Below are 22,013 nucleotides of genomic sequence, written 5' to 3' on the forward strand. Positions count from 1 at the left end.
CTCTATATACTGGGGAAATTTAATATGGCTTGGCTGGCTATAAGCCAATTAGAAATTCTGCTACATTCTACAATCTTTGAGCTATGTATGCAGACGTTATACAACCAAAGAGAATTCTAAGGGAGAAAAGCCATCCCGTCCCCAAAAAGTTTACACTCTAAGAGAGAGGTAATGCCTCTATGTGCACATTTGAACTAAACTAAATCAATGGGTGCCGCCATTTTGTATCCTGCAGACTGCAGAGTCTCATCAGCAGTAAAAAGAAAGTAAAAAGAAAATCAGACTGTGCCAATGGGAAATCAAACACAGCTATCAAATGCCTTTGATATTTTCTGTTTTTCATGACTTTATACTTTTGTCTCCACGGGGACCTCTGGGGATCTCTTCCCTCACGACAACTTTAAGGTTAGGGAGAAAAAAGGAAAGGGAAAATCACTGTAACAGACTTTGAGCTGGAAGGAACCTCCAAGTATGTTCAGGTTCCCTGAATTGGTTTAATAATGTCTAATAAAGATATTAGCTCTTTTCTTAAATAGGTGAGGTGAGTGAAATTTTGACAGGTAAAGCAAATTCCTTACAGTGTGTATTCATAAGGAAATTCGTGGTGGACAGGAGCATGAAGGCTGGGTTTCACTTGCCTCCTGCACTTCACAGGTTAGAACACTGGCAAGCAGCTGGTTCTTCTCTCTGCCCAGGGAACCTCCTCCCTGCCTCCCTCAACTTGCTTCCTCCCATCCCGACCTTCCTCTCTGCCCCAACTTGGACTCCAGCCCACAACAAGTCTCATTTGGGCTTCCAAGTGTTGCTGAAGAAAGTCACCCAACCCTGCAGGCAGGTGCTGCTGGAAATTGATGGTCTCTAAACTCAGTGAGTTCTGACACCACCTAGGAATTCTTTACTCTTTGTCAGATCTTTTCTGTTCCTTTTGATAACTGTTCCCAACAGCCACCACTTGTCTCACATGTCTTCCTCACCTTTTAGCAGTGAATGCCACCTTTTACTTCTCTGAGAAAATTGGGATCATTGGGCAAGAATTACCACAGCTTTCCACCCTGGCCCATGCACAAATGTCCATTTCTGCCTGTCCTTCCCTGCTCCTCTCCACCATTTGCCCTGATTCTACCATCTCCCATTGCTTCAGGAACCTTCCTCTGTCAATTGTCCCTGCTCTCAACTACAATTTCAACCACATCCTTCCTTTCTGGCCTCAGGTATCCTCAAAATGTCCGTGCTGATGTGTGCTCCACCCTAACCATTATCTTCTCTGTCTCTGCCCTCCTAGACAAGCTGGCAACCCACACTCATTGGCTCACTTCCCACCCACATTTGAACTCACTCAGTCTGGCTTCTGCCTATATTGTGCCTCTGAAACCACCTCCACAAAGACCACCAATACCCTCCATGTGGCTAAATTCACTGGTTGTGAGGTTGTATCTTACTAGGGGCTCTGATGTCCCGGACACCAAGACCACTGAGGGTCTTCTGTGACTCTGCTCTCTTTGGGCTGCCTCCTTCCTCCTGAAGAAATTCCTCTCTGTCTCCCTCATGGGCACCTCCTCCCTGGCCTATTCTGATAAGTTCTCAGTGTTGCCCATCAGGCTTCTGTCTGGATATTTTCTTTTCTCTCTGTGGCCAATCTCTGTCACTCTCTTGGTGTTAATACCACCCCTATGATAATGTCCCTAACATCTTTATATCCAGTCTCACTTTCTCCCCTAACTGCCAAATACTTATTCCAATTGCTTTCCAAGACATCCCCTAAGGAGTTCGATCAACCTGCCCCAAACTGAAGCTATCATCACTCCCTCCATCAAGCCTCCCTCTCTTCCTGTCTTCAAGCTGGCTATGGCATCAAGTAAACCTACAGCCTGAGAGTCTCCTAGATGTTTTTCTCTTCCTCATGCCCCACATTCATTCATCAGTAAATCCCATGGCCATAGGTTATGTTCCCTCAGAAGCAGACCCTAAGACAAAGATTCGAGTGCAAGTGGTTTATTTGGGAGATGATGCTAGGAACTCTAAGGGGAGCAGGGAAGGAAGAGAAAAAAGGAAAAGACCCATGCATGAGTTACCTTATCAAGCAAGTTATTGCTACTGGCAAACAGAGCTTACTCCTGCCAGGGAAATCTGAGGGCTAGTGTAGACCATGCATCTCTTGTTAACCCACTGAAGGGCTAGGGAGCTGGGGTATTTATACACCAACTCCTGCTATTCATTGGTTGAAGGTTGCTCCTATGGAATGTCAATACCCCAGCACTCCTAGCTGGTCATGTCACAGGTGAAGTACCCATCAAAGAAATAGATGCAGATGCCATATCTCTTATAGCTGGAGGTCAAGCTAGTGAGCACTAAAGTGGTAATGGCCAGGGGACAGGACAGAACAGGGCAGTAGATGCACTGCCGATTTTACCACCTGAACACTTCTCTTCCCCTTTACCTTCTCTCCCCAGGAACCCTCTAGAGGGTTCCGTCTGCAGAGGGAGTCTAGAGGGTTCCGTCTGCCTTGGTCTGAGTCTTGTGGTCTGCCTGTAAACCTCTTCCATGTACTGCAGCCAGAGTGATCCATTCAGAAACAAGTCTGTTGCTTCCATGCTTAAGTCTAAGGTTCCCAATGCCCTGGCTCCAACCTAGTCCTCCTGCTCAGCTTGTTACTCTTAAGTCAACTTTGGTTCATTCAGAGATTCAGCTCAATCATTTTCTGCAAGCAACTTTCTCCAAATCCCTACGTTGAACTAAATAATCCTTGGCTGTTCCCTGTTCACAGTATTATACGAAGATCATCTGTTTACATGTTTGCCTTCCCCTTTCAACTATTAGCACCTGGAGGTGCAGGACCATGTTTTATTTATCTTTGGATCCCTGGAGAATGTGTCTGTCATATATTAGGAACTCAACAAATGTTTGTGGAGCTGAAATAAATTGATTGGTTTTACTATACGGCAGATTTTTCAAACATCCTAATAGATAACTTTTTTTTAAAAAAAGGGAGTATTCAGAGGCCAGATAAAGGACTGGCTTAGATAAAATTCAAGTTTCTTTTTTCCTCAGCAGCAGCCTCTAGTGTCTTCCTCCCAGGGACTGATGTTTAGTCCGTTCCCAAGGACACAGAGGGATCTGATTGGTCAGTGCTGGTCAGTGTCCCTGCTATATTGGTTACTAAAAATTATCACCCCCCACTCACAGGTGCTTGATTTTCCAAGAAAGGGAGTAGCATTTTCCAAACTCACTTGGCCACTAACCCCTCTGTCAGGGAGACTGCTGCTGTGTTTGGAGTATTAGGAAGACAAGCGTTGACAAGTGCTGCCTAAGAGGGTGAAAGAACAATAGCAGGGCGTTGGCAAGAGGGGCAGCATCAGTGCCCGTGGTGCAGAGCAGGGGAGATGACCAGAGGTCAAAGGCTGTTTCTAGACATCTATGCAAACACAGAGACCACTGAGTGCGTCCTGATCCTAGATTCCACCAAGGGGGCTGGAGACGCATTGGCAATACTATCTGTGACTACTGCAGTCGCACAGAGTGTATGACATGCAACTGTCAGGTGAGCGAGGATGCCAGGAGAAAGAGAAAGGACGCGAAGGAGGAAGTGGGGTAGACAGACACTCGTCTTGCAGAGAGACCTCTCCACAAAGTCAAGCAATATTCTTCTGACACCAGAGTTGGCTCAGAGCAAAAGGGGGAGCAAGCCACCCTGGCCGCTGGGAGTGGTGGCCGGCAGAGCACACGCAAGGAAGTGAGGACTTTTTTCTACCTGAATAAAGCAGCTGGTGAGGAAGTGACTCCATTTCCCCCCTTATCATAGGCTCAGCAGGATTTCCTCCACAGCCACATTGTGCTGAATGAGTCTAGAGGGTTCCGTCTGCAGAGCAGCGTGGCTTTGGCAGCTGCACTCTTGCTTCTGTCCCCTGTGACTCTTCCTCCCGCACCCTCCCTTTACTCCCAAAATATTGTTTCCGGGTTTGGGGGAAAAGGAAGGGGGAAAAAAATAACCCTTGAGCATATAACTGAAGGACACACAGCTGCTGGGCCGGAGATGGCGAAGAGGCACGGGAGGGTGAGAAGCACAAGGATTTGCCTTCCTCCGGGCTGGCGGGCTGGCGAGGGCTACTCCCCAAAGCCATCTCCAGTGCCTAGGGGTTGATCTTGGAGGAACTCTGGGTCCAGGGGGAGGGGCTGGTTGAATCATGAGCCAATGACATACGTGAAACCTAATCTCTGCGTCATTTGGATGTAACTAGAAACCTGCTGGAGACATGGCAGGAGATGAAAAACCCAAACAAAACAAAAACAAAACTTGCCCGCTTACCACAGTTGGTCCAGGGACGTTCTGGTGTATTCTGTTATGCAAATTTAGCTAAGAATGCAAATCAGGCAGGGGCCCTCAGGAGTTGGGGAGGCTGAAAAATGAGAAGCGCAAATGGGTGCTTCCTTTCTCCAGCATTATTTTCACAGTTTGAAAATAATGTGCAAAGATGGCTTATGCCATGGGCCAGGGCAGAGGAAGCTTGGCCCCAACCACCTGCTAATGGAGACTTGAGCCGGAGCTAGCTATTCCAGAGATGGACCTCAGAGGATTCCTTAGTCTAATGACCTTCTGGGCTGGGGTAGAAAGTGGTATCTGGAGGGAAGCACAGAGCCAAATTCCCTGCTGCCGCACTAGCTATGCAAATACGGCAGGGCACCTGTGGGCTCATGTCCCTCCTGCAAGAAGCTGTGGTCAGTCCAGTAATTCAAAAGACATACTTCTGAAATGGGTGAAGAAATGCATTTATAGCAAAAAGTGCTAAAAATATGTTAATAGTTATGCTATTTGGTTCACCAGGTTCATGTAATAAACCATAACAAGAGAGACTAAGTGCCGTATCTATATGACCTTGAAATCTCAACTTCAGCGGGCTTATTCGTTCAGTAACCAAACATATTTTTGTAAGGTGTTGAATATTTAGCTTAAAGCTAAACAAGACACACACCCTGCCCTATAGTAACTGCTCGGTAATATTCCCAGTGGCTTCCATGGGCCTGAGAATTTTCTCAGTACTGAATTCAAAGCACTTTGTGTCTGTAGGTCCATTTGCCCAGCAGTGGCCTTGCCAGGAGAGAAGAGGCCCATGCTACTGTCCTCATTTTAAGGTACACCTGAAGAGGCTCTAAAGAAAGGGCCTATATACACACAGGTCTCAGTCACCTGCTTTCCAGTGTTTTGGCTTTAAAACAATGTTTCTTCATTTTTCTTCCTACCTTCCTCATTCCATTACCTTCTTCTGGCTAGAGCTTCTGAGGGCCCTGCCTATTTTGGTGCTCAGCCCTCTCTTGTTTTGGGCTTATGCTACTTCACTGTTTGCGGGGGAAGTGATACTTCCCCCCAAACATAAAGTGACAAACTTAACACTTTATGATATTGTCCTGGACATGAAAATATGTCCAGCAAAAAACTTAATTATTATAACTCAACAATAAAAACCTAACTAGCTAAATTTTTAAAAAGGCCAAAGGATTCTGGTAGACATTTTACCTAAGAAGGTACACAAATGGCCAGTAAGTGCATGAAAAGATGCTCACTATCGTTAGTCATTAGGGAAATGCAAATCAAAACCACAAGGAGACGTCACTTCACATCCACTAGAGCGGCTCTAATTTTAAAAATAGATAATAACAAGTGTTGGCGAGGATGTTGAGAAACTGAAACCCTTGCACATTGCTGGTGGGAATGTAAAATGGTGTAGCCATTGTGGGAAAACAGTTTGCTGATTCCTCAAAAAGTTAAACAGAGTCACTACATGACCCAGCAATTCAACTCCTAGTACACCCAAAGGAACTGAAAGTGCATGTTCACAGGAAAACTTGTACACAAATGTTCGCATCAGCATTATTCATAATAGCCAAAAGTGGAAATGGCCCAAATATCCACTAACTAATGAACACATAAACAAAATGTGGTCTACCTACACAGTGGAATCTTACAACTCAGCCAAAAAGAGGAGTGAAGCATTGACACATGTGACAACATGGATGACCCTCAAAAACATGAGGCCAAGTGAAGGATCCAGGCACAAAAGGCCACCCACTGTATGATTCCATTGATATGCGATGTCCAAAATAGGCAAGGCCATAAAGACAAAAAGTAGATTAGACGTTCCCAGGAGATGGGGAGATGGGGAGACTAGGGAGTCACTGCTAATGGGTACCGGGCCTCTTTTTGGAGTGATGGAAAAGTTCTGGAATTAGCTAATGGTGATGGTTGTATAACCTTTTGAATATCAATGCGCTGATCACTTTAAATGGAATTTTATGGCATGTGAACTATATCCCAATAAAAGAACTTAATTACATTCCTTACACGACATGAAGAGGTACTAAACTATTTTTATACCATATGGAATTCCACAGAAGTACTGGCTTGTGATGGATCCTCTGCTCACAAGTATATGAGGAATGGGAGTCTGCTGGTTAGAAAATGTGCATCACTGTCATTCTCCAAAAGAAAAAAAGGAAGAACTGCAGTAGGAGGTGGCGTGGCTTGTGTTCTAGATGAGAAATTAGGGGTCGGATGTGTGAGCAGCAATCGAGGCGCTCCTCCTTGTAAGGTGAGCAGCTCACGTCACCCCTGGGTCCTTCCATTTTCCTCATCTGAAAACTCCACCGTAGCAAACCTCTAAGAAGTCTCTCTCTGCTCTACCATCTGGGCTTACCTAGTCAGTGACCTTATTCTGCACCCTTTCCCGTGCATCCTTGAGGATGCGACTTGGGTTCTGTTGGTGCATGCCAGAGCTGTGTTACTGTAACTGTTGCCAAGGATCTCCTGCTTCCTCTCTGTGTGGTCCATCTCTTCCATCCGCCACTTCTCCACTGGTCTTCTCCCCACCTGGCCTCAGATCCTCCTGCTGTGAGTTAGGAGGAGGTCTTTCTTGGCATAGCAGTCAAGCTGCTGTGACCTCTGATGTGCCTCTGTGCTTTCAATCTCTTTGCTTTTATAAGCATAATCCAGGTTATTTGTCCCATACCCCAACCCCCATATGCCCACAAAGCCCTCTGCCTCTCATGTCAATTTTAATTAGAACTGGTGACATCCGTGTGGCTCAAAGTAGGGAGCAGGTGGGAAGCTCTGCTTATCCTCAATACCGAACAGGACTCTCCACTGCCTGACAGGGGCTGGGGATTCCATGGGCAGACTGGTGTTTGGAATAGATCCACCAACTGTTCTTTCTTGGGATCTGGAGCCACAGGTGTGGCTCTCCTCCCCACCCCACGCCACTGTCCATACCTGTCTCCGTATGTGAGCAGAACATAATCACTGTGGGCTCCACAGGGATTAGCCACAGGCAAGTATGCTCTACTTGGAGGTCATGATTTGGGCCAAGTGTGCTGTGTCCCCTGTGCCTGCCATGTGACTCGTGAACATGGGGCATGGCCCAGGCTGCCTCCCTCTATTTTTGTCACTGCAAGAGTTAATTCATGAAAATATGCCAAAAATGGGAACTGAAAGCAGATGCTTGTTAAGTTCTGCAGCTTGGCCTAATCACTGTCATCAGGACGTCGCTGCTGGGGGCAGTGAGGGGAGGGAGTCCTTCATTTATTAAACGTGGAGGGCCAGAGTTGGGGGCCAAATGTTTGGTTCTCACTTGTTTAAATCAGTAAGTGTTGACTGAGGCTGGTGGTAGGGGGAGTACAAAGAACCTGCATGTCCTAATAGGAACTTGCTGAAAGTGGCCTCAGACGTGGAGGAGGGTATGTAGAAGAAAAAGAGCAAAGCAGACTAGGCTGGAGGAGGCGGCATCCTCAGCCAGCTGGGCACTGCCAGCCTCTAGCCTTGCCTTGTCTGACACTTGCTTTTCGGGACTGGTTAAGAAATCAGCCTGGGCATCTTTTCTGGAAGCGCCACACTGCATTGGCTCCAGGCAGCCCTGATGACCTACCGCAGGCCCAGACATCTGGCGAGGACCAGATGCACCCCGGGTGATGCTGGTTCTGTTGTTCTTGGTTTGGGGCAGGTAAGTCACAAACGGCTGAACCTTCACAGCCTGCTCACATCCCACTTAAAAGCACCCCAACGTATAATAGTCTTACTCGGATCCCAGCTCCCCAGTTCTGCTCAATGGGTCATTCTGTGACTGTCAAAGCGACTGCGATGATCCTCTGAGAAGCCCATGGGAGAGGCTTCTTATCTACCCCATCAATCTACCGATCAGTGAGAGAAGAACAATTATATCCTCTGTGCTCTGGGGGACAAGGGGAGCTGACGGATGGTGGTGAACTCCTCAGTGAGCTCCATATGGGCATGCTAAGAAAAATCTGCTTTCATTTTGTAGTTTATGATTTAGTTCAGTTCACCTGGAAGGACTCAACATGAATAAAACCAGATGCATTTCAAGGAACACTGCTTGGCTCCTTGACAGTCCTCTTCCTTCCTCATCAGACAGTCTTCCTGTGCCCAGGGAAGACAGCAGACCTCTCTATCACAAGGCACATGCAGCCTCTGTCAGTGGCAGCAGCTGTTAGAACCAGGACAGGTAAACGGCGGGCCAGGTCAGCCTGTGGTTCTGGATCCTGGCTCATTAACACATGGACAAGACATGCCAGCGTGGCCTCTCATATGAATAGCTGTTTACGGTGAAGGACATCTGACAGTATGCTTTCTGTTGCAAGAAGGATACTGCCGTATATAGAACTAGAGATAGAAGCAAAAACAGAAACTCAGGGAGAGAAAAGGGAGACACAGAGGCCCAGAAAGACAAAGAGAAAGAGAAAAAGAGAAGCTGAAAGCAATCATGGATGAGTTTTCAGTGAGTAGAGGGGCTGAAATATCTTCCATCAGCACAACCTCCAGGGGCACAGTTGACAGCTGGTTGACCTGACCCAAGGACACGCTCTCACAGTGAAGCCAGTGAAGCCGGCCTGCTGGGGGCAGGAGCAAGGTCAGAACACTACACGTGCCCACTGTACAAGGCCTGTCAGCGTTGTCGGCAGTGGGCACTTAACACGAGAAAAGTCGTGCCCCTGGGAGATCCACTTCCAAGGCAACTGTCACTTCCCGTCAAACGCTCAGGACGGGTCACACACATTTGCAGCTTGCAGTGGCGAGCCTGGGGACCCTGCCTGCAGAAGGGATGCAAGTATGTGCTGGCTGGATTGCAAATGAGATTTGAACTGTGCTACGGGGCCTTCATACACTGACTATTCCTCAGGCAAAAGGGCAGAGCCAGAACATTCCAGCTGGGACTGGCAGCTGAGTGGTCAGAGGCCATGCCTATGCACGTGCAGCATCCGCAGAACTTTGCCGCCATTGCAGAAACCTTAGAGCGAGTTGGCTCAGGTTGCATTCAGGGATGCGAACATTTACTGGCCACCTGCATTGCACCCAGTATTGTGCGGAGCGCTGCAAGGGAGATAGTGAGCTTGACTCTGCATGATAATGAGCTCCTTAAGTTAGGAATGATGTCATACTCATCACCCAAATCAGGTACTCAGGAAAACCCTCTTCCAATGGGATGACTCAGAGATGTTCACACCTAACATCGTAAGAAGAAGCTCAGGTTTGGGCTGGTGAAGGCTTCAAGAGAAATTTTAGGTCGAGCAAATTGCTATTTCCACTGAGGAAACCCCTTGGCCAATCTTGGATACACAGGCAACATGTTTTTCATAGTATAACTGGTGCTAACTTTGGATGGTTCTTTCTAGCTCTTTCTTTCCTCTAGCTTTGATCTATCCTTTGGACATATCTGAATTGAGCAATCCAACCACAGGCAAACCACTTTAAAAAGTATTTATTTAGCATCTACTTCTGGCCAGGCACTAAATCTGGGATGAGGAGAGAGATTGAACCGTGGTGCCAAAGCCCATAAAGGTGACTTTTATAAACAACTCTAGACAGAAGAGACTGCCATCAGAAAGGTCACACAACTTGCTCAAAGTCACACAGCTCATTGCAGCAAAGCTGGGGTTCGAATCCAGGACTATGTGACTGCCAGGCATGTACCTTTTCAACTACATTTTGCTCCTCCCAAAGGAAGCAGAAAAGACATACAAGATCCAGCTCTGGCTCCCCCAAGCAATAAATATGAGAGGCTAAACAGGAAGTCCCGAGGAGTGACAGGGAAGGCTCAAGGAATGTACCAAGAGTTTTTAAGATGGGCTGGGAGGCGGACAGAAAGTGAGACAGGAGTTGAGCCCTCAGGACGTCAAATAAAAGCAAGGAAATCGAGGATGGTGTTTCAGGGCAAGGAAGTGGCATGGGAGTTTGGGGCCACCCTGGCGAGTCCTAAAGCAAGCCCGGTGTATGTGGGCAGGGGTGAGTCAGAGTGAATGGGGCCGCATCAACAGAAAGAAGACCCTGTGACCATGGAGAAACCACCAGTCACAGGACTTTCCCATCCCCCCCGCCCCCACCCGCCCTGGGCACTGGGCAAGGCTGGATCCCATGGGAACATGTGCGACACGCTCTGGAAGCCCCTGACTGTGGTCCGGCCCTGTTGCTGGGGCTGCACGTGCCATCTCAAGAGTATTTTAAAATGTTGTATGATATAGACTCAAATCCCCAAAGAGAAATTCTTTCCATATGATTCAGGAAAAGCCCTCCTATTTACAGGGCTGCTTCACAGGGAATTCTAGAATGTGAAAGAGAATAAAATTTTCCTTGAGTCACAAAAACAAATCCAACTTGACGCCAAATTTAGAATATTAAAATATGTGGCCCCAGAGCTTCCACAGTGGCAACTGGATTTTGATCCTTTCAAGGGATCAGCTCAACTATTCTTGCTGGATCAAAAGCGGTTGTGTCTGCAACATGCATGAACAAGAGTGGCTCCCACACCATGGACAGAGCACAAGCCCTCAAAGAAGAGACCCAGGGGAATGGTGGGGATGCTTCCCTGGTCACTAGCCCTACTGTCCAAGAGATCTAGGAGGATGGGGGGGGGGCTTCCCTGGCCACTAGACCCACTACCCTGATGCCTGCTCCTTGCACGGTCTCTCTCCTCCTGGAGGCACCCCTTGTGACTCCTCATGATTGGAAACAGTTTTTCTCTACTCACTTAAATTTTTTAAATTTTCATAATTTAACAAAGGCAGAGACCTTTAAATTCCTAAGAACCTACCCACCAAATGTTTTACGTGAACCTAGCTATGCTCACCAAGCATTTAATCCTTTAATGTTCGATGTGTTACTGGAAGGCCAGAAGTTTGTGAGGCGAGTTTGTGATTGTTGCAGTCAGACCCAACAAGCCAAACACTTCCTTTCAGCATTTTGGCAGTTGCATGCTGAGAGGGAATGTGGTCAGTGCAACATCTCTAATACACCACATTAAAGATGAACAAACCTGTGTTTGTTCAAAAAAGCAGAATCACAGCATCCATCATGCACAGTGGCTATAAGCTCAGGTCTGTCCTCAGCACACCAGATGCCCGAAACCTTGCTCAGACAGCGAGGAGTTGGTGGGAGACAAAAAAAGGCTGGACATGGCCCAGATCCCCGAGATCCCCCAAACGTGGCTCCCTTGCCTTCACTATAACTCAGACAGGACACCTGTCCTAGCTCCCAAATCCCTTTTCCCTGCCAAAATTCCCTTTATTTTTTTCCTCCTTCTCTTTGTCCTTTGCTTTCTTGTTCCCTCCTTGTCTTGCATTTTATCAGCTGAAGTTCATTCCTCAGCTCTGATCCCCACAACCCGTTCTCCATTTGCCTATTGAATTCTAGGACAGAAAACTCAGAGCCGGAGTTTCCTGGAAGACACTCATTCCCCACTCCCTCAGATACAGAAAGAAATAAGTGTTGGCTGAGCAGACCAAGTGAGACTTCTGCAGCTGCGGCCAGGGCTTGGCCATAGTTGCGAGGGACCTTCCAGCCCATCTTTTGGTGGAAGGACCCTGGTTGTGGACACCGATGGGGAAATGGGGGCTGTCCCTGAGCCCCCCAAGAAAAGGAGCGAGGTAACTCGAGGCACTGTGGTTACCATTTGACTGTGAAAGTCTGACAGGACGCCAGGCCTGTGATCCACGCTGAAGTCAGCCAGAGGCCTGCCCTACACGCCTCCTTTAACCCTTGTGGAGTTAAATGCTGGCATTGTGGTTATGGGACAACTGGAGAGGGATTTGTGTTGGATAAATGAGCAGAATAAAAACGTCTAAATTTCATCTTTTCTTTGTGTGTTTTCACCTCTGCCAAATTCTTGGAATTCTTACGTCTTACAACTTTATGTGCTTTTCATTTCCGTTTGAACCTGAAACATCATTTAAATATCTTTGGAGGTAATCTTAACCTACTGAAACACCCTGAGAAACTGCAAAGAAAGTATTAGGATTATTCCACACACATGCCTGGTGGGTGTTAGGAAGTTTTTGATCCCCAGGCGTAAGTTCATGGTTGATGGAATACAGATTCAAACAGGTATGTTTTACTAACTCGGTACACCACTTGAAAAAGGTGATTTTATTAAGGGTAATTTTAAATGCGAAAAAAATAACTTCACTGCCATCACGTCGACAATACCTTTTGGCGAGAAAGCAAGAATTCGGAGGTTTTAATGTTTGGCAATGGAACACATCCTTTGGAGGGCAGGAGTCCCAGCAGAGCTCAACCCCTGGCTCTGAAGCTCATCACGTTATCCTAGATTTATAACCGGATAAGCTGGTCTGTTCTGATGTCTTTGGTTCTATCACAAGCCACACAATGGCAAGCTGTGGGGTCTGAGTGTCGACGCGCCCTTTCTCAGTTCCTCCATTTGTGGTCCAGGGATTCACCTCTCCTGGCTTTGAGAGCCTCGTTTGTAACAGGAAGAGATGCCCCGTGGTCCTCTAAAGGCCCTTGGTGACACTCAAGTGACATCACTTTTAGATTCTGGGACTCCGTTTTATGTTTGTGCATCAAAAGCACGGAGGATGAAAAGGGTCTGATACAGTTGGGGCACTGGGAGAAACAGGTGCCTGCAGCCCTGCTGGCTTGCATTCAAAGTCGCAATGTGCCATCACGTTTATTACTGGTGCAAATAGAGGCTTGAACCCTAGAGGGGTTTTACCAGAAGAAGCCGGGACGTGCCCTGCCGCAATATAGAAGCTAGGAATGTTCTTCATATTCTAGACATCAAAAGAAACACAAGCCAAAATCTTCATGGCACCAGACATTAGAATCCCAGGCAGGGTTTCTAAAGTCCCAACTATTTCTGCTTAAGAATCCACCCAATAGATATTCCGACAGCTCAGATGGCATGAAAGCCATATTCCAATAACACTGAGATGATTTTATGAAAAATTAAGGGATGTCTTCTCTGGATGTGTCCTACTTCTCAGCCATAAACAATATCCATTATTTATGGTAACTTTTGATGATAAGTTAATACCCCAACTAAAGGAGTTTATGGTTTTCATCCCTATTCCTCGGGCAACGGAATCATACATCACTCAAGATTAGTGTGTTATTCCCTTTTGACGCCCCCAGGAGATACTTCTTATATCTCCCAGGATACCCTCTTGAACCAAAAGTTTCCACATTTAAGTCTTTTCTCAGAATGTTTCCTTCTTCATGCCCGACCCCTCCCTGCTTGGAAAATGCAGAGAAAATCCATCAGTCATTTTTGGGTTATCAGACTGTGACAAATTTGTTTTTCAAGCTTCAGAAGATTGCTAAACTGGGCTTTTCCCTCCCCATTTCAGATAACTCAAAACTGGTTTGGATCCGTGACATCAACCTTGGCATGTATGAAGAACGAGGAATGAGGACTTTGCCTTGTTTGGAACCAAAGAGAAGAATATCCATTTTCTCTCTCTCTCTCTTTTCCATTTTTATTAAGTCAGTATTTTTTCCTTTTAGCCAGATGATGTACACTTTTAACATTCCAGGAAAAAAGTGTCAGTGATATGCAAGTCATAATAAAAGAAAATCAAAAGAAATGCAATTACAAAGGACAGGGAACTATATCATTTTTAATATAAAATGCCCAGAGGAAAATCTAATTTAAAAAATTACCAGCACCATATAAATAAGAAGAGAATATAAGAAAACATTTGTTATTTTAAAAATTAGCTTAATCCTTAATGTTTCTGGCTCTTGGACTTTCATCTTTATTTTTAAAGGCCAAAAATGGTCTTTCGGTGCTGATCAGGAGTAAACCTCTCAATGATGCAATGAGATACTGTGAAGTGGCAACGAATTTCCGTGGCCTCTGGCCTGCTGCCTGGAATGTAATAGGGGAAAAAAAAAAAAACGGTTGTTAAATAAAAACAGTGAACAAACAGCGAGGATGAAATAATAACCTTCTCATTCTCATTATTATAAAGGTATCTATTACAAACAAAAACAAATATTCACATGGCACGCTGTTGTTAAAAAAGTGCTTCTATATATATCATCTGGTGTGGTCCTCCCAACAAGCCACAGAGAAGTTATTAGTGCTGTCACCCGTCTTTCATGGATGACCAAGAATACGTAACTTTTCCAAGGACACCTAGTTAATCAATGATGAAACCAGAACTCAGACCCAGAATTCTGTCATAAAATATTCTGCCTTTCTACTCAATCACGTGGCCTCCCTAAATGTAGCTGCGACTCCCAGCTAAACGGGCCTGTCCGGAACCACGAAGTCATAAGTGTGCATGGAGCAGCGATGTGCTTATGCTGACACCTCTATCTCTTTGATAACGTTTACATTATGAGAAAAGAACCAAGCTCATTTATGTCAGAAGTCCACAACGTTTTTGGCACCAGGGATGTGTTTTGTGGAGGACAATTTTTCCACGAATGGGGTGGGGGATCATTTCGGGATGAAACTGTTCCAACACAGATTATCAGGCATTTGGTTTCCATAAGGAGCGTACAACCTAGATCCCTCGTGTGCACAGTTCACAATAGGGTTTGCACTCCTAGGAAAACCTAATGTCGCCGCTGGTCTGACAGGAGCCGGAGCTCAGGCAGTGATGCTCTCGAGCTGCTCACCTCCTGCTGTACGGCCCGGTTCCTAACAGGCCACAGACCCATACCGGCCCCAGGCTGTATGTATAAGTTGTAACTGCTGGCTTGTGCCAGACAATTTTCGCTTGTTCTGTCTCTGTTTCTCTTCTAGCCCAGGGAGATGTCATTCTGCTACTACCCTCAACCCATGTGAGGGGAAGCTGAAACTATTCACGTATTTACAGGGAGAGTCCAAATAACCATGCAGTAACCCAGCCTTCCTTCCAAACTCTTTGCTTGATGGAGTCACCACTTTTCATTTCAGGCCTGAAAAATAACACTGTTATTACAGTGCCCGGCAGAGGATTAACAGTGAAGAAGAGAGGAGATGTCACCAATAATACTGATTTCTAACCCTTTCTCTAGTTTTTGCTTGGACCAAACACAGTGCTTAACTATACGGCTCTCTACAGAAAGGTTTCTCCTGACATGAGGCGTTGATTTATTTATTTATCTATTTTGAGACAGAGTCTCCCTCTGTCAGTTACCCAGGCTGGAGTGCAGTGGTGCGATCTTGGCTCACTGCAGCCTCTGCCTCCTGGGTTCAAGCAATTCTCCTGCCTCAGTCTTCCTGAATGGCTGGGATTATAGGCACCCACCACCACGCCTGGCTAATTTTTGTATTTTTTTGTAGAGATGGGGTTTCACCATGTTGGCCAGGCTGGCCTCAAACTCCTGACGTCAAGTGATCCTCCTGACTCGGCCTCTCATAGTGCTGGGATTATAGGCATGAGCCACCGCGCCCAGCCTGACATGAGGCTTTTAGGTACAGAAAGAGAAGTTTCCTTTGTCCAGATGCAATTTTCCCCCATTTTGCTTGGGTCAGCCTGAAAATGAAAAGAGAGTGATCTGGTGGCAAGATGGCTCAGGTTTCTCTTCTCTTCTTCAGCAACACCCAGCTGAAGAGTGGACACCAGTGAATGCATTCTGCTCCTATCATCAATAGCTGTGGGCCCAGGAGGGCTGAAAGAAAAGCAGAAAAATCACTTTTTTGCTCAGTGGGCATTGTGATGGTTTTTCTTCTTTTATTGCTATGTGTATCTTCTCCTGTTTTTCTTTCCCTCTGCATCTGAGGTTGCCATTCCCCACTTTCTCTCCACATTTTCTTGGCTCCCTCCAGTTTTCTCTGGAGTGACATTCCCCTTCCTCTGTGAAACCATCACCTCTATGTATTTCCTGTGTCCCACGAGCCTGCCACAAGTTCTAGAATTAGACTCTGCTCAGCCTTCCCGTGAGCTGTTTTAGTCTGATATTCCAGCAGTCTCCACGTAGGAAAAAAGAAGTGGATTTAAATATGAATTCCCGTAAAGCTGAAGCTTAGCTAACACATTCTGGAGACCTTCTGGCAGAAAAATTTCCAGAAATATTGGACTGTAACATAAGATTTGATGCTTAAGAATGAGTTATCAGGTTTGGGAGTGAGAGGGGGTATTTGGTCTCCAACCTCCACTGGGCTGCTCCTGTCATATTTTTCTAGCATGACAGGCAACACTCTTCAAAGGTTACTAAACCGTGCCTCCACTGAGAAGGAAAATGGGACTCTTCACACTGAGCTCTCTGTGTACCTTCAACAAATGACTTCTGAAGTCATCTTGGTCTCCTCTTCTATAATGCAATCAGGGGCATTCCCTGCTTCTCTTTAATCTCTCTAATTACTAAAAGAAAATTTTCCCCTCCTTGTGTTTTTTTTCTATAAGTTGGCCTCATAGATTGGTCAAATTTATCTGTCCAGATTTACCCCCAAAATGCCCTTCTCCACACTGACTGCGGTGACCCTAAGCTGCTTTTTGCCTATTGCCAGGCTACCTCCCCCAACACCAATCTACCCTGCAACTGACTAACATCTAACCCAGCAGAAATGACTGGGCATCTGTAACATGACTGGCATGATCAAAACCCTGGGGTGGATTCAGAGAAAAATGCAACTATTCCTCTCCTCTATGAGGTCAGGAGCAAGCAATACAAGCAAGAATGTCTTGGTGGCAGAAGGGGTGGCCATGAGGGTTCAGAGGGTTCAGACAAGGAAGAGTTCACTCTGGCAAGCCCCTCATCACAGATGAGGGGCTGGGGGCAAGAGGAGGGAACAGCACAGGCTAGAGGGGGAGGATAAAGGTGTGCATAGGGAATACTAATGGCTTGGCCTGACTTTGTGGGTTTCAAAACAGAATCTCACGGAAAAGATAATTGAAATGAAAATCGAAGCTTATTAATTTTCTGTAGGCCCAACCCAATTTCTCATAGTTCTCAGTCATGTGGGTACATGCTAGTTTCCTTGGCAGCCTAAGATAAAGCTCTTAATGTGATGTGAGTCCCTTAAAGATTAGTAGTATTATAAATATAAATGTTCAAACACAAGCAAGTTGAAACCAAATGCCCCCCAAACACTGGCTTTCTGTTATATGAAGGTTTCCAGTGGTGCACTGAACCCTTGGATAAATGAGCTAGAAAACAGAGAGTTAAATGGGCTCATTGGCTAAATCTCATGGCCAGCCTCCTTTGCTGGAGGGAAGAAGGAAACTTAGTAGCTGCTCCCTACCTATTTAATCTACAGCAGTTGGCAGGACAGTTTTGGATGACAATCAGAGAAATACTCTCAGAACTTCACGTAGGGGATTGAGTCGGGGATCCAAGACCCTGATCAAAACAGAGGGTCTTTACTCAAAGCCAACCTGCAAACATCTTCTTGTTCTTACTGCTTTGTATGACTTCCAAGAGACTCACTAACAACTAGTCATAAATAGACATCAAGGAGTTTGTTTATCTACCTAAGAGAAAACAATGTTTGAGTTCTTTAGAAACATGCATTTGACACCACACCAATGTGCAGCTCTGGGAGCAGAATCAGAGCCTGCTTCCTTGGGGCTGGTGTTTTGATGTGGTCATTATTTGCTCAGCAGAGCCTCCACTTGGCAACACCTCGTTTGCCCAATTCTAGGTATTTGAAATTTTAAAAACATATCTCTTTTAAGAAAATGTTAAAATGAAAGAGTTTTTTAAAATTAATTTGTAAATACCTTCCCCAAAGTTATTCTAAAGTGCCTGAGACTTTAAAGAACCATACCTAAGTCAAGTCTGGTGAGGGCAAACAGACATGACAATGACCAAATCTATTCTTGAATTTTCTAACATTTGTGTACAAAGCCAAAAAATCAACATACATACCAAGTGCTACTCCTAAATCTTCTTGCAACTAAAAAATAAAGGGCCAACCAAGTATTCCCAGGAGGCAAAACAATAGCCCATCATGTGCTTGTCCTCAGTGCCTACTACAGCCTCCTTTTCTCCTGGAAGACATAATGACGTGGGTTGGGTGAAATTGCACACCACCTATGATAGCAGGATGCCAGGTTAATCAGGTGCTAATGCTTCACCATATCTTCAATTTTTGTATTTTCCACCTATTTGATAATGGGTCCTTCAGCAGAGACTACAAGATGCGAGTATACCCACATAACTTCAGCTCAGATTTCTGACAGCCTCCAACTTGCTTGCATGAATATCCACTGCCTGCCCACTCTCTCTCATCTGAGAAAACTATTTGACTCAGCCTTTGCCTCTGCCTCTCACTTTTCACTCTCTCCAGAATGCTCACATCTCACCCATGCTAGTAGCATTGGAGAGGAAAGAGCACAAACATTAGAATCAGACAGATCTGTGCTTGAACCTTAACTCTGCAAATTACTAGCTTCATCAGTGAGTTGAACGAGTTATCGGTTCTCCTCTCCTTCTCTGCAATGCTTAAATCTAACTAATGTTGGATGAGTTCTCTAACTTCTCTGAGCCTAAATTTATGAATTCATAAAACAGAGAAAATAAAAGGCTGTAGTTGTAGAGTGGTCAGGAGGATGAAATGACTTCTGTGAAGTGCCTGGCAGCAAAGGGGCTAAGATTCAGTCATGACTCCCTCTCATTCCTCTCTCAGTTTTTCAATGAACTGTCAGAGATGGCAATTTTCCTTTCCTAGGTACCTTCTTTATTTACAAGGAGCTTACAGGAAATGCATATATGAAAAAGAGTTGTGTGAAACCTTTGAAGCCAGTAAAGCCCTTTTTGCAGAGTCTATAATTTTTAATTTTAGGATCTTATTTTCTAACATCATTAGTCAAGGTAAGTTCTTAAAGAAAAAAATTCAGATGAAACTCAATACCTGTATACTATCAGCTATGGGCCTGGAAGTAGAGTTCTGGAGTTAGCAGAAGGGATTTCTTGAAATCACCAGGGCAGAGCGGCCAGCCAAATCCTGAGACTCATCAAGGCAGGATTTCCTACCCAACAGCAAGCACATCGGACCTTGTACTAAGCCATGAGGTCCCCACCTGGAATGCTCTATTCAGAATTCTCTACACAGACCTGGCTACTCCAAAAAGCCAATGGTGGGTGCAGAGGGGGGCAGCTGAAATAGGGCAAAGTAGGTTTCTAGAAGACAATGATGACTCTGGGAAGGGCAGGCCTGAATGTGGATTTTGGGACATTCATGAAGTCTTAATAGTATAGAAAGGATTAAGCTATAACCTTATTGTGGAGCCTTTAGGCTGATGACTCTTGAATCTCTTTCGAGCCTCAAACCCTAGTTTGCAACCAAATAGATCTGCATAGCCATCAGGTACATCAAACCCAACACAGCACAAAGGGAACTGATTACGCCTTCCCAAAATCTGCCTCTAAGGGTCCAATCAGCCCCCTTGACAGCCCTCAGCCTACATCCTAGCAGAAAAACTGGGGTAATCCTCAGCTCCTCTCTCTTCTCTTCCTATGGACACACCATCACTGTCATCCCCACCTTACGTAAGTCTCTTAGGATGTCTCCTCTTTCCGATCTTACTGAAACCACTTCTGTACACCCCACTGCATGGCTTACCTAGACAGTGGCAAGGAGCTCTGAACTGATCTTCTCTCATCTTTCCCCATTCAGCTTCCCTCTGGAGTATTCCCAGGGGGTCTGCTAGACCCACAAAGCAGTTGCATCCCTCTCTCTTATCCAAATGCCCTGAGTGGCTCCTGTTATCCACAGGGCAAGCTGGCCCTGACTCACACCTCCAGCCTCCCCTCTCCCCACACCCAGCGCTTGCCTTGGAATCCATGTGATTACTGGCAGCATCAGCTACAGCCTTGTTCCTGTACAGATCCTGGCTCACATGCATCCTCAGGCTGGGATGCCACTCTGCCTCTTGCACACCTCTCCACACTCAGCTCAAATACCACCTCCTCTGTGAAGCCTTTCTTGACCAAGCCCTCACCTCCCCATCACGCCCTTTTCTTATTCTGCCCCCTCAAGGCTCACCGGTGAACTCACTGCCATGTGTCTCTCTCCTCCTTTGGGGCATTGGCTACATTTTCTTCATCTTGGTTTTCCCAGGTTCTGATGGTGCCTGGCACCTTGTAAAAGCTCTGTGCATGTTTGCAGAATGAATGAATAAACACATGGAAATTAAAACTATTTAAACAGGTCCATAAAGATTGTGCCATGCTCAAGGAAGATGGATTCATTACACATCTCAAAAGAACCTGAGGACCTTCTGGGGCTGGAATGGCAACACCGTGTGGGGTAAGGAGCCTAGACGTTCAGTTATGTTCTCAAGTCTTCACAGCTTCACCTTGCCCAAGATACCTAACGTCTCTGAGCCTCTATTTATTCATCTATAAAAATAAGAGGACGCTACAGCATCAACCACAAAGGCTGGGGTGAGAATGACATGGGTTCATGATGCCAAATGTCCGGTGGAGGTCAGCACAGAGTGGGCAAAGGGGGCAAATAGCAGTGTCCTTTGTCCCCAATCAGCAGAGCTGAGCTGAACATGAGACTCTCAGAAAGGCTCAGGACAGCAGGGCCACAGCAGGTCTCCTGGCCTCCAGGGACAGTCAACTTGAGGAGGCGACAAATCCTCATTTGCAAAGGTGAGAAACTGTACAGCAAGTCAACAGTATCGGATGAGTCATGAGACAGGACATGATTGATGTTGGGTGGGCGTGGAATGTGCTGTGCATTGAGTGGGGAGGGCCCTTAGTGGGGGGGTGAGCTTGGTGGAAGAAGGAGGGTCTCAGAGGGTCCAGCTGCTGGGATGGAGGCCACAGGGGCCCAGGAGTGCAGGGGAGGCGTGGTGAAGCCTGGGGTTGTTGCCTTTAGGCAGCTCTGCTGCTCTCTGCTTCCCCCTGTTGGCATGGGAGGGAAGAGCAGGGTTGTTGGGCTGAGATGGACGTTAGAGCCAGCAGGTGAGAAGACGCTGGGAGGAACCGGCAATGCAGCCACCAGGAAGGAGCAGGTGGTGGAGGGGGGAAGAGAGAGGGAGGGCTGCTTGGCCAGATGCCAGGCACTCTGCCAATTGCAGGCCCTGCAGATCTTGCCCCGAGCTCAGGGTCACCTTGAACCCTCTCCTCCTTTCTTTCTCCAGAGTGCTTGTCACACCCTCTCCCTTCCTGGGGCCCTCACTCATGTTCTCCTTGGAGGTCAGAGGTGCATCCTCCCTCTCCCAGGACCCTCCCCCCACTCCCCAGGCCAGTGTGGACCATTGGCGTGACCAAGGTGAGGGGCACTTGGTGTTCTTGGGACTCTTGTTCTTTTTCTTGCTTGAGGGCATTTCTCAAGTAAGACCAGAGACCATTTTAGCCCTGAGTGTCCCAGTTAATATTCATGAGGCTTGCTGAGAAAAAAAAAAAAAAAAAAAAAAAAAAAAAGGCTCGGAGGGCATCAGACAGGGTGGCGGAGGGGTTGGGGGGGGTTCAAAGAGGAGAAGAAAGCAAGAGCCAACACAGAGTCTTACCCAGCAATACCGTGGAAGGGAGTGGCAGCCCATTGTCCCTTAGGAAAATAAACTTCAAATAACTTTTCCCGTTTGTGTCAATCTAGTGCTTTCAACTTATAAACTATTAGTAGGCTTTAGAACTTAGATCACATTCTGGGTCAGGTAATTCTTTGTTGTGGGGAGGACAGGCTGCCCTGTGCACTCGAGGATGTTTAGCAGCTTCTCTGGACTCTGCCCACGACATGCCAGCCCTTGTCTAGTGTGGCAACCAGAAATGTCTCCAGACCGTGCCAGATATCCCCTGGAAGGCAAAGTTGTCCCCATGGAGAACCACTGCCACA

At 46.3% G+C, this 22,013-nt stretch overlaps 1 protein-coding gene across 2 annotated transcripts in view; it reads right to left on the reverse strand.

Moving 5' to 3' along the window:
• The window catches only part of BCL2 (BCL2 apoptosis regulator), a 207,885-nt gene that overhangs the window by 11,224 nt on the left and 174,648 nt on the right, over positions 1-22,013 (reverse strand). Inside the window, exon 3 of one of the 2 annotated variants that reach the window (XM_017867152.1) lies at positions 13,928-14,159. The exons of the other annotated variant lie outside the window; for it this stretch is intronic. Within the exon in view, the coding sequence (XP_017722641.1) occupies positions 14,010-14,159 (150 nt within the window). The 3' untranslated portion in view covers positions 13,928-14,009. Of the gene's footprint in view, positions 1-13,927; positions 14,160-22,013 lie in introns of those variants that run through there. 2 annotated transcript variants of the gene reach the window in all.

The sequence above is a fragment of the Rhinopithecus bieti genome, unplaced genomic scaffold, assembly GCF_001698545.2.
Source record: "Rhinopithecus bieti isolate Rb0 unplaced genomic scaffold, ASM169854v2 scaffold_2554, whole genome shotgun sequence".
NCBI classification, from domain to species: domain Eukaryota; kingdom Metazoa; phylum Chordata; class Mammalia; order Primates; family Cercopithecidae; genus Rhinopithecus; species Rhinopithecus bieti.